General features: G+C 36.7%; 1 protein-coding gene across 2 annotated transcripts in view; it reads right to left on the bottom strand.

The window, feature by feature from the left end:
• Nucleotides 1-1683: 1683 nt before the first annotated feature.
• Nucleotides 1684-14054, bottom strand: part of LOC149772989 (uncharacterized) — a 49600-nt gene continuing 37229 nt past the window's right edge. For both annotated transcript variants that reach the window (XM_089946982.1, XM_089946983.1), the window contains exon 2: nucleotides 1684-5210. In XM_089946982.1, coding sequence (XP_089803108.1) covers nucleotides 2670-5207 — 2538 coding nt within the window. In that variant the 5' untranslated portion in view covers nucleotides 5208-5210 and the 3' untranslated portion in view covers nucleotides 1684-2669. The remainder of the gene's footprint in view (nucleotides 5211-14054) is intronic.

The following is a 14054-nucleotide window of genomic DNA, read 5'->3' as shown; positions in this document are numbered from 1 at the left end:
TTATTTCTCTCAATCCTGCTCTGTTTTCAGCGTATGAGCTGAGCATCTAAATTTAGCAAGTAATTTCCAAAGAAAATACGATAATCCACATGAAAAGTATTTTCTCGGTCATAATTCAGTTTTATGCATGCTATAATATTCACATTTATGTGAGTTGTTAATATAGCTTTGACAGTTTTGTTGTGTTGAATCCTTAATTCTTTGCAAGACATAATGCAAAAAATTGTTTTTCGTCTCCAACATCTTGATTTAGCTAAACATACACAAATCATAAACGAAATAACGTCTTTAACTTCCAGTTTACACGGTTATTTTCATCTAATCTTTTCAACATTAAATAACACTGGTGTGGGTATCGATTCGAAGGCATTCTTACGACCTTCAACTAATATTTAATGCAATATAAAAAATACAAGGTACAAAGTGGGTATCTTCTGCGCTCCCTAACACAATCGCATTATTGGTAGATTTAGGAACACCTAAATACTGATTGCAAAAATTGTATTGCACAATTCCAATATCTCTAATAAATTCATATCCCCCAATTTCTGACCCATAACAAGCAATTGGTTTTATTACCGAAACAAACATTTTAAATCCTGTATGGTTATAATCAATGTTAGTTGAATGTTATAAACTTCTAACCTAAGTTGATCTACGTTAAAATTATTACTGCTATTAAAAAAAAACTGCCATTCCACTATACTAGGATGAGAAAATGTTTTTTAAAAAAACATTGTTATTCCCACTTGGATCTTCCAATATTTTCTATGTTTAGATGAAATTTGTATCATGTGATAAATATATTGCCTATCTTCATGTTTGAAGATCGTAAAAATCCTGACAGTTTATAAAAACTATTTGTATCTCATCGATATTAATGAAAAACATTAATTATAGTCTACAATAATACAAAGCTTTAAAGAGAACTGAACCATGCTCATGGATTTCAGTTGTAGGATGTGAAAAACAGACGGAACAGGATAACAAAAAGCTGGTACAAACTCTAAAACCAAATTCTTTCATTCTTTGATACTACATGTCTGTTCTAAATACTTCTCTAAGTATTTCTCGATATAAAGACATGCGAAATATCTACTGAAGGTAATTTCACAACCATAACTGCATAATAAATTAACATTTAATAAATTAAATAAGCATGAAAACTAGATATATGATGTATACGGGAACAACATAAGGAAAGAAGGACAATAGATTGTAACTCCAATCTAACTGACAAGACTGATGAACATATGTAACGCGATTTAGTAACTATGGTAACTATAAACTAAAGACTAATCAATACCTTTTATCAGCCATGGTCAGGTGTAAAGAAAAAGTGGATGTTTGCAAAATAAGACAAAATCTAGAAAACCTTTAACAATATAAATCTCAATCCATATATTGTCCAGTCAACAAGTGTATTGATTGCATATTAATTCTCCTTCTACTTCTGTATATATATATATATATATATATATATATATATATATATATATATATATATATATACATACATACATACATACATACACACATTTGTGTATGTATGTGTGTACAAATATATATCTGTGTATGTATGCATATGTAACTATATATATATATATATATATATATATATATATATATATATATATATATATATATATATATATATATATATATATATATATATATATTATGTGTCTCTGGCAATGAGCTCAGATATTTATATATTCTTTTAGTCTGCCTTTTGGTTTATTTTTAAGATGCTTTGATTTGTTTGTTAAGAGCTATGTCACAACTATTGCTTGACTCCTGACTTGTGACACCGTCTCTTCGCCAGCTTTGGATGTGGACACCGTGATTTCGCCAATGCTTTGAAATGTGAACACATCTGTCACCATCAGTAAAATCCTAAATTAGCAGAAACACGCATTCAGTTGGTTCCTAGGTTTCCTAGATAAACTTAAAATCTGTAACTGTAACCCTGTGATTGACTTAAACTGATTCAGAGAGGTAAGAACAGGGTATGGGAATTTTTTGATTGAAATGTAGATCGATGTTTTCATTTCAAACTCGGGTATGTTCCAACTGTGTTTCTGTAAGAATTGCATACCGCAGTCAATAGCAAGTTCTGGGTGCTTCTCCAAAATGACCCCTTGCCCACCCCCGCGTCATGACAAAGAATATCATATCCATGTCAAAAAAGTTATATAACCCAAAGTTTTGCAGCAGTGGCGCTAGCACTGCTTGACAACTTAATAAAAAATAACGTTTATTGCTGTGTATGCAGTTACAACTACCCCAGCTTGGGAATCGGGTATATGGAAATTTTACGCTCATTGAAATACGCTTATTCTTTATTGATCTTTTATTTTTCTACCATTATTAGAATCTAATTTGCCACATTTATCGATATCTGCAATTTTTTTATCGAATGCACTCATGCCATTGCAGAGTGTAGTCAACAGTAGCTTCCCAAAAGATTATATATATATATATATATATATATATATATATATATATATATATATATATATATATATATATATATATATATATATTGCAGATATGCTACTCAATTGAATATGATAAATATTTAGGTGACACAGGAAAGTATTGCAAAGTGATCTATCACAAAAACAGCTATATCTATGAAAAGCTATTTTTGTGAAACGCAATTAACTTTACAGAGTGTTACTCCTCTTCTTGCATTGTTTCTTTGATCGTCTATCTTCTCTGAAACTATTTCTGCGTTTGTCTAGTTGACAACCAAGATTTTGTTTGGCGTATTCAGTCAAGAAACGAATGAAATGAACAACGTCAGAATTCTCGGTGCAAAGTCGGAACACTACACTGATACTATCACTTATATCATTGTCACTGATGTCATCACCGATGTAAAGCTTATTATTCTGATTATGTTTTTTCTGGAAACTCTCTAGCTTTAGATTGATTCCAAGTGCATGAAACTCTAGATACCTTCTAAAGATTGTGTCTTTCATCTCGTCACTAATTCTATTGTTCGCTAATCGTGCCTGTTGGGACCCATCCGAATCCTCTGGTCTAAGAATTAATTCCAGAAAAGCGTCCTCGATGCTTCCATAATTCCAAGCAAATACATCGTTTTCTTGGAGAAGCATTCTTGATTTATCCCAGTCACTAAATGTTTTCATCTTTCTCATACACGCCCGAAACTTACTCCATTCTTCTACTTCTAAGGTCCTTTTGTTGATATCACTGTTTTTTTTTTTTTGTTTTTTTTTTGGTTTTTGGTTTTTATCAATGCTATTTCCATTCTTCTTTTGATATGGATGACACTTATATTCAAAGCTGAATCGTTTTATATTGTTCTCGTATGCAGCGTCATATAATGTGATGCCCTCGAATGTGTCAATATCCATCGGACGAGAATCTATCACTTGATCTACGCGTTCTCTGAGTTTTGGTATGTCGTCCTGTACCGCTTCATCCCATGTTTTTTTACTATTCTGCATAGTATTGCTTTGTTTCAAAAACTTCTTTCTTAGCAAATCAGCAATATATCCAGGTTCTCTTTCTTTTAGTTTGGCTTGTTTGATAAATCCATTTACCTGATTATGAATCTGATTAGCAGTGTCACGTGCTGTATTGTCTGTTGGCTCTTCCTCTCTTTCATAATCTCGAACTGCGTCTTTATCCAGAAGAAACATATGGGGTATCTTTGATCTTTCACAAAATTCGTGCCAGTTATCTTTAGCTCCTTGACTTTCTAGTTTGAATATATACAGAGATGTCAACAGAGCCTTAAGCTTGTCAAGGTCAGTTTGTACCTTGGACACAAGCCTAAAAATAGATTTTGTAGAGCCCTCATTCTCAGGGTTTAAGATATGAGAAAACAGTGCAGTAGTAAAATTGAAATCTGAGTCACCTTCAACGAAAAGGATTCTTTTTGCAAAAATCACATTCGAACACTTCTCACTAGCAAGAAGACGGGGCATTTTGTTTTTCATTTTGTTTAAAACAGTTCCCATGTTTACTATATGGTATTTTTCGCTTGTGCTTTGTCTATTTTTAACATCTTTCTCTCTAAATTTGCAGAATCTGAATGTCCGGGGAACTAAGACTGGTGTAAGGAGAGCACCATTGTGTGATATGAAAACTATCACTTTGTTTTTAACCTTTGGTAGAATTAAACTTTTTAACCTGTGTATCATATGAAGATGCATTCCCCTGTCTGGCTCTTCTAGAAGAAGGGTATAAAAATTCTTCCATGAAAGAAGAAGAGACATGTGTCTGGCTTCTAAGATGCCCTCTGGAAGTTTTAAAATGTTGAATATTTGTCCCCTACTATCGAATACAAGCAGTTTCATTGTTTTCTTATCTTTGTCACATAACTGAAATGTAAATATTTCTCCATCCGTAAGAGTTCTGAAGATGCTTTCAGCTTTTGTTCCGTCATACATGGCATCTTCTTTCTTCTTCTCGAACCATCTGATTATTTCTAATCTATGTGCAGCTTCACTGTAATTTTCTTCCCCTTGTTGCAAGTTCTCGCTTTTTGACCACTGTACGCGTCCAACTGCTCGATATCCAAAAGTGAAAACAACATATTTACTTAACCTTTTGAGAATTGTTTCAGTCGGAGTTCTCTTTTTGTTCTCCTCGTTCTTTCCAGTTCCCGGTAAATGTTTATAGTATTTATTAATAATCATCGCAACACATTTCAGGAATTCGTCAGGGCCATTATTCCCCGTCAAGATACATTTTTTTAAACATTTTATGAGAGAACATTTCTGCTCTTTCTCTATTTCACAGTGTAAGTTGTAAGCGCACTTTGACGTATCTTCTCTTCTTATGATATCCATATGAACTTCTTCATTACCTGTTTCGCCATCAGTTATTAGTACGACTTTGGCAAATTCAAAGTGTGAATCGTTGAGACGTTCATGGTTTGTAACGCGAACAAATGATGTCAACAACTTCCTGTTGCCTCTAAACTTTTCTTGTATTGCTTCGGGTAATGTGAATTCACATACAACATATGCATTCTCCGTGCTATTTGGGAAATTTATCATAAACGTGCAATTGGATCCCATGTCCAGACATCTTCTAATAGCTTCAAATACGCTTGACTTACCAGAATTGTTCTCACCCATGAAAAGGAACACTCCTTCCGTATCAAATCGTAACAACTGCTCATCCTCAAACTTGATAAAATTATTCAATCTAACTGTTCGGAGCATATTCTGAAAAAAGAAATGATTTTCCATTCAACAAGCAGGTTAGTTAATTTGTGATTTATCACTTTACCTGTTATAGGCTTCAAAATTTCAATCATTTGAATGAAATAACTCGGTTCGCTTTTCCGCAAATAATTCTTAATCACCCCACATTAGTGTTGATTTATAAATACTTATGGAATGTTTATTTCATGGACTGATACTATTGGATAGCACACATACACTATACAAATCTATGCATCGCTAACCTTTGTATCAGCTGAATGTGCCAACTGCCAACCGCGTAATCGGGATATGGTAGTAGGAAGGACACAATAAAGAGTCATACATTTATCATGCTTTTTGACGCGGTTTATGCCCTATTCAATTTGGATGTTTTTAAAGTTATAAGAACAAAAACATTTTAGAAGCCACCGAGCCCATCCGCTAATGTGGAAAAACATCAGTTATTGAAAATATTACGCAAAGTCAAATAAAACCCCAAAATTACTGTTTCTTTTAGACGTCATCTCAAATTTCATTATAAAACATATCAGGTAAAATCACTCGTAAAACTGCACATGAAATATATTCAAAATAAAATTCGTCCTGATATGTTTTATAATACTTAATTGATATGGACTAATGACATTAAACAGAACAATACTGGTTGGAGAGGACCTTAAGGTTATCATGTGATTTCCACCTTCACATTGGTTAATGAAATCCAACTAAGTTCTTTGTAGCTTATTTGTAAAGTAAATATGAACGCATTTGCTAAGATTATATAAAGTTCAACGTAACATTTAAAACCAGGTGGAAACTTCTAGAAATGATAGTGATGTCAAAAGGTTGATAGTCATTTATTTGTCAAACAAGAACCTCCATAAGTATAAACATTGAATATATTCCCAATAAAGAAAATATAGGTATTAATAAATTTGAAAAAGAATTTAACATATCATTGACTGTCTATGAGATTGCAGATGAGAGAAGGGAGGAAATCTAGTTGAAATTTGAATTGTATCGAATGGAGAAAAATATATAATAATTGATTGATCTTTCTTTTATCAATGTTCATATTATCACAGATAACAAACACATAACCAAGAGGTAGTTTCATAAAAAAAGTGTTATAATGATTGCTATTATCAAAGAATATCAACCTCTAATTTAGAAATGAATTTTTTTCTCTCACTATTTGCAAGAAATAGCGTACGTATTTAACAAATAAACTAGGTCAAAGAACGCTGCTGAGTGAATGTCGGCAAAATAAGATACATAATAATTATAACTATACCGATCTATTTCTTGTGACAAGGACATTATATATATATATATATATATATATATATATATATATATATATATATATATATATATATATATATATATATGTGTGTGTGTGTGTATGTATAATGATTATATCCATACTGATCTATTTCTTGTGACAAGGACATTAAAGAGATCGTGATCATTTGCCATGAAATTATAGAGGTCATGACACAAGGAATGTAACTTGAATTGTCTGTATCCTAACTAAATGCAAATTTTTATTCACAATTTATTACGCTTTTATTCCAGTCTAATTATGAGAACATTGGCAAAATAAGAAGCATAAACAGTTGTATGTGGTTGCTGAGATGGACAACTCAAAACATGTAATAAGACGTGCAGGGCCGATATCTGCGGATTTCATATGGGAGACGAGGAAAAACAGGACCAAAACCAGGTTTAAGATGTGTTTAAGGCGTTTGTGGTAAACTTCAATCAAATGCCAACCGTAGAAGAGTATTTAACTATGAGATTTAAAATAATTGGGACGGTTGTGAATCTACCTAAAATTGATATGTAAAGATGTATATTTAAAGAACGGTCTCATCAGCGATGATATCTTTGACTAGTTAACATCTGCCATTGATACACTTAAACCTAAAAACTATATGTTGACAGCATGCTAAACAAACGTAGTATCACACAGACGTTTGCTAAATTGAATCATTATGTTCGCGTTGATAAATATAGCAGACAGTTACATTCCGCTATGTTGTGTTCGTTAACGTTTGCAAAGGACGCTAGTTATGCTAAACTTAAGGATCCCTATTAATTCTCCATTGCCGTGAAACATTGTAATTATGCACAGCTTTTGCGCGGCAAACATGTATTATATTTGCACAGCATGAGGACGTTCGTTTGAAGATGATGATAAACAGTTGGTGTTTGAAGATGATGATAAACAGTTGGTGTTTGAAGATGATGATAAACAGTTGGTGTTTGAAGATGATGATAAACAGTTGGTGTTTCGCGAAACGCCGCTAAAGAGTCTTATTCCACTCCAGGATCTATCAGTACCGATAGATCCAAGACTTCCTTGGAAATATGATCAAATATAATTTTAAAAAAGCAAATTACGGTTTCCCGGTTCTATAACGTGTATTCGGCTTATACTCCGCCGCTAAAATAGCAAGAAATGTCAATGATTCATTCAGTCTGACTGCCAAATTACATCCAACAAGACATGAATTTTTGTATGGTGTATTCGCAGCCGGAAATTATGCACTTGATTCATTATCAACCAGACTCAACACCTTAGTCTTGACAGCCTGGTGATTTTGAAACAAAATCAAGAAATGAAATAGCGTGTGTGTCTCTGTAAAATGAAAGTGCATTCCCAGGAAATCTAATTTCATCATGGCTGCGCAAGGTCTAAAATATCTCATTTTAAAGTCGGGCATGGTGTGAAGGACCAGGAACTAAAAATGTTCATTATAAAAGCCGATAATATTGTTTGCGTGGGGTTAATCAGATCCCCACTAAGGTCCCTGGGGGAAGGTGTCGGTTTTTGTTTTCAACAGGGACGTAACTTTATATATTAGTTCCGAAATTATGTTGGATAACAAACAAGCGTGGTGCAGTGCATAATCACTGGACTGTGAAATAGCGGGTCATATTTTCGAATGACACCGCGGAATAAAAATATTTTTTTATATAGTTGGGAGACAGCTGTGTTTGACTCTAATGATGTAAATTATATAAAGTGAAAGCCGATTTGGCGAATGCATGATTGTTCTCAATTATCTGATCTAGACACACGTAATTCCTGGGTTGGTCAGGTAGCATGGATCCACTTGAACCTGCTAGTATGTCGTTTAACACCAAGGAGTTTGCTGGGAGGAGTGTCATCGCACAAATTAACATTGATGAGTACAGATGCCTGCTGGCCGTAACAATGATGTATATTTACATCTTTAAGGTGGAAATGTTGTCTAATATATATATATATATATATATATATATATATATATATATATATATATATATATATATATATATATATATATATATATATATATTGGATGGCGCTGGGCTTCGCAAATCGCTATATTTCTCCTTATTGGCGACAAAATATACCATTTGGCGATATTTTTGGCTACAACATATTTGGCTGATAAAAATTGTATATACAGTAGTAGTATATCGGCGTGATATACGGACAATGGGAAAATACGTTACAAAACACCCGGCGGCACTATACGGACAAGGTTTTTCAGCACACTCTGGGGTGATATACGGACAATGGGTATTGAACATGTGGAGTATTTGGGCCTGTATACGAACAAGGGAAAGTGAGGTTGTTGTATAGGAACAATAGGAATGGAACAGGTGAGGTGACGTCACGGTACTGGAGATTGGTAGAAATGTGCAACGGGCTGACCTCAGTCAGACCAAAGAGCGGAAAAAAATCCTAGAACGCTTCGAGGGGTGGGACTGGCGGGGCATAGACATATATAACCCATACAACACATGTATGGTAAAGCGGGAATAAATATTTTTTCGAGGCATATGAGTAGTCCTGAAAATGGGTCTTTGGTTTTTATGTTAACATCATTCGGTTAACATAGAGGGCGTCGCATAGGTGTTCTTCTCTTCCTCAAACTTCTTCGGACTTCTGGGCCGTAGATGATAACTCGCTTCAGTCATCCTTGTCTCTCTACATAAATTCTTCTATTCCAAAAGCTCGTACCGGTGATCCGGATAATTATCCATGATGATCTGACATACATGTAAGTCCGTGCGGAACATCATCGACGATACGAGGGTAGATGATTCAACTTTAGTCCACATCTTGTGACGAGAACAGGTGAAGGAAATGAAATGAACTGCGGTTATTTATAGCAGAAGAGCGGATCGAAACGGATTGAATTTTTTCACCAATCCTACCATGCCTTACAAAATTCAGTCACAATACGGAGTCTTTCTTCCAATTCGAAGATAGCTGTATGTGACGCCACAATCCCTGTATAGATGCGCTAGCGTCTGTACGCAGTGAATCGATGCGACAAAGATTTCAAACATGACGTAAACTAAGAAGACGATGGATTGGGGTGCACCGGCAGTGGAGACGAGAAGCGATGATATAGCAGTGGATACCAGTGTCAACACAGTCTTCCTTTCCGAAGAGACCGATTTTAATTGGGACTGTGTCGATTGTCTTTCTTCTTCGCAATAATTTGTTCTGGTACCAGCACCTTCGCCACCTTCTCCTTCTTTACCACTTGTCGAGGATTTTAAACAGAGACAGAAAGAAAAATTGGAGAAATTTTTACAACAACAGAAAGAAGCAGAACAAGCGTTTCTTCTTCAACAGCATCAACAAGAAGAAGGAAACGACATAAAGAAGAAGCAGCAGCTGAGAAGAAACAAGGTCTAGGAGAGAAGGAGGACAGTGAAAGTCAAACTGCAACGGCACTCTTAGGCATTTTGGCAGAGTTATGGAGTCCGAAACAAATGTATCAGACTTTTTTTATTACGATCCCAGAGATAAAGACCATCTCGAGCCAAACAGCCCAACCCCATTGCTACACATGAGATACCACCCTAGTCATTTCTACCAAATCAATGACAGGAGCAAGTCCGGATGTAGACCTTGGCCGTAGCAAAGGAGTAAGGCAGTTAAAGTTGATTACGTTCCGTTCGTGCTTTTTTTTGTTAAAAAACCCAAACACCCAACGATCCTTTTCATGGCCACCCACTTCCGTTGGAAAGAGATAGCATTCATTTTGCCAAAATCAATTAAAACTTAACATTCTTTTTCTGCCCATGATTTACGTGTGTGAATGCGTAAGTGTAGGTCCTTATTCTAAAATATCAAAACAAAGAGATATTAATATTTTCTGTTTTTGTCTATTCCTGTACAAATTTTACAATCCAATTCACAACACAACACTTTGTAAAGTTCATTGACTTCTTCTGTGCGTTTATTCACTCTCTCTGTTTCTTGAATTTCTTTACTATCTCAGGTTTATCCTCTTCTTCCTCACATTCTCCTCGTCTATTTTTTTTTTGCTTTTTGTTCTCTTTCTGGACGTGTCTGGGTTCTTCCTTTTGGGAGGGAACCTCTTCTTCCTGTTCTGACCCCCTCTCTTCCTCTTTGTCCTTTCTTGACAATGATAACAGGTATCTTGACGTTTGTCTCTTCTGACACCTGTTTTGCTTTTTTGTTGACGGTCTGGACACTCGGTAGCCCAATGCCCATTCTTCTTACAGCTATAGCAAGTATCTTGACTTTTATCTCAAAAGGATGGGGAGTAGTCCGTCGGCTTGTCTGAAGAAAACTTTCGTATGGCACCTCGCAAAACTCTGATCAGAAGTTTGATCTGTGTGGGCTCTTCCATCGTTCTGGTGGGTTTGAGAGTGAAATGAATACTCAGAGGGAAGTCACTGACCCTTCATACAGAGAAGGTACTGGTCTGACATGGATATATGGACCCATGGCGTATAAAATGTAGTCATTTGACTTTTTACATTCAAGATGAAACGATCGCCTCATTTCGTGAAGAAAGGGGAAGAAAATAAAAGGCAGAAACGGGATTTATCGCCTCGCACAGTAGCTAAAGTCTTGGCTCACATTCATGCAAGTAATTTTGAAGATGACACGAGTGAACCAGAATCCAGATCCAGAGCGTCTACACCCAACAAAAGTACTACCACATTCGAGAGACGGAAAAGCGCTCCTCTAGAAAATTTATTACGACAGCCTATAATTACACAGTGAAGTTTAAAGATTTCAAGCCCGAAGTACCGCTGGAGAAAACAAAAGGATTCATCGCTGAGGTGCTGGATTCTCTGTTAATCACACTGAAATGACAATGTGAAGCCAAGGAAGATGATCACTTGAGAATTACCATTCATCACGACAGTTTGAAGTCATCCGTTTGCATCGAGTTTAGCAGCCCAGTAGAATTGACACCTTCCAAAGTCAGCGACAATTCAACATGTGCAACAATCCAACGACAAGTTTCACATCACCAATGGAAAAGCGACACTGTTAATGACTCACGAATCTCTTCCCCAAGGGACTGGACGCAGAAAAGTTTTATTGGTTGACGACCTTCGTAGCGTCAAGCGTAGCCTCGTCCAAATTAATAACCCTCAAGACCAGATGTGTTTAGTCAATAACGGGAACACGTTTTCCGTCCTGTCTAAAGTTGTTCCACCCATCCAAAAAAAACCCCTCATTTAAACAGCCTCCAAAGACATCATCGATTCCGTGTGCGAATGTTGTTCAGATGTCTTGAAAGGCTCAATACCTTTGTTTAAACCCCAGAACAAATGTTTAGCCAAACATCGTCACGTTCTTCGCCAAATAGTTCAAAAGAAAATACCCATTCGTCAAAATAAAATGATGTTGTTACAACACGGGGCATTCTTTCCACTGTTAGGAACTCTTATCAACGTAATAGTGGCATCCACGCTTGGACTCCTGGGAAGTGTTTTACCCATGCTTCCAGGAAGATAAAAGGGACCTCTGGAGTCAAAAGATCGCAGACCTGACCATTGAAATAGAATGGAAGGTCGAAAACTGGCTTTAGTGCCTTACAAACGAAGGATTAAATATCATCGTTGACAAGAACAACTTACCCCGCATTTGGCTGCCAATCATCATTTCAGTTGTCCCAGCTGCGACACGAATTTCAGTCATTAATGGATCGCAACGATTTGTCCGAAAGAGAAAAATTGCAAAACTATTGCAACGAGTGTAACTCTTTCACCAGAAACCTTTAGACGAAACAGCTCTGCCAACTCTGAAAGATTTTAAGACCTTGATGAAAAGTCCATCAGCATTCCCACCACCACCACCCCAGAGGTCATGATAGACACAGGCCAACGAATGCCTGAGGAAGAAGAGGTAAGTCTTTTAAACACCGTCAGCAGCTCCCATTCATAGCAAGATTGCAGCGTCCTTGTTGACCCCTTACCCATTCCCCAACGAGAAGAACTTAAAACATGGGTTAAAAAGATGATGTCCACTCCTCCTTCAACAGAAATCAAAAGAAAGAAGGGAAACCAGAAGTAAAAAAGAAAAGAAGACCAAAACCATCCCAATACCACCACACCCCAACTACCCTCAACTTCTACTCCCGTGGCACATCGGACACGTAAAGCCGCTTCGAAACCACCATTTCGCCCCATCCTAAGTAGCATCAGCGAAGAGTGGGTGACATATTAAAAAATGGAGATGGTGTTAGAGAGCATTTCCTACGATCCAGCCCATCCTGCAGGTTTTGGAGGAGTTCAGAAACTGTATCGTGCTGCCAAAACCCGTCTGAAAAGTCTCCGTTTACAAGAACAAGCCACGTACACTCTACACAAACCCATTCGATAAAATTTTCAAGAAGTCGCATCCTAGTGTAGGACATCCATCATCAATGGCAAGCCGATTTAGCCGATGTCTCTCATTTGGCATCCTACAATCGTGGCTACAAATATTTGTTTTGTCGTCAACGTCTTTTCTAAACTTGCCTGGGTCGTGCCATTGACTCCCAAATCGAGCACTGAGTTAATGCGAGCCCTCAAACTGGTTTTGGAACAAAACGGTCGTCACCCTCTTCAATGGCATACCGATAAAGGCACCGAATTTCTGAACAAAACTTTCCAAAAAGAATTAAAGAAACGTGACATTCATTTTTTCACCACCAAGAGTCCCGAAACCAAAGCCAGCATGGTGGAACGTTTTCAAAGCACTTTGAAAGACGGTATGAGGGAATATTTTACGAATCAACACACTTTCAAGTACATCGACGTCTTACCGCACTTCGTTAAAGCGTACAACCAATCTTACCATCGAAGTATCGGACGTGATCCGAAGAAGTGACACCCGACAAAGAAGTGACTGTTTTTGAGCACCTGTTTGATACGTAACCTTCGATGACTGTCCCCAAGAAAAGTGGTGTGTTGGCAGCAGGAGATTGGGTGCGCGTTGGCAAAACGAGGACTGCACGCTTTAATAGATGCCGCTTTGACGCACAGCAAAGAATTTCTCCAAAGTGTCATCATTGACAAACAAAACCCAAAAGAAGATTTCTTGAGAGCAGGCAAATGTTTTAGATTTTAGAACTAATTGATCGCTTGCATTTAGAGATGTGGTTGCAAGGGAAGTATTTGCTGAACGGGATGAATTTCCGCCTGAGGATGAATTTAAGCAGTATCGCTTTCCATTTGATGGCTGAGATCCCAATTACAAAACTAAAATCGAGGGTGTCAAACTCTACGTGCATCGCGTGGAAGTGTTATCTAAAGTGGGAAACGAAATCAGTCACACTTTGAGCAGAACGACTAACAAGTATCCAATACGACGCGTGGGAGTGAAAACCTTCACCATTGCCAAGATTTATCATTCCATGATCGAATATCATCTGTTCCAATGACAGCTACCCAAAAGTTTAATCATTGGTATCATCGAGAATTCACCCTTCAACGGAGCATTCGGAAAAGTCCTTTCAACTTTAAGCACTTCAACGTAAAAATGATCGAAGTCAGTCGCGATGCCATGACCTTGTGTACCTGATCCTTCGAACCTGACTTCAAGAA

Source organism: Sinohyriopsis cumingii, unplaced genomic scaffold, assembly GCF_028554795.1.
Source record: "Sinohyriopsis cumingii isolate HCF-2022 unplaced genomic scaffold, ASM2855479v2 utg000940l, whole genome shotgun sequence".
NCBI classification, from domain to species: domain Eukaryota; kingdom Metazoa; phylum Mollusca; class Bivalvia; order Unionida; family Unionidae; genus Sinohyriopsis; species Sinohyriopsis cumingii.
The sequence above is the reverse complement of the archived record's forward strand: the minus strand, read 5'-3'. Positions and strand labels throughout refer to the sequence as shown.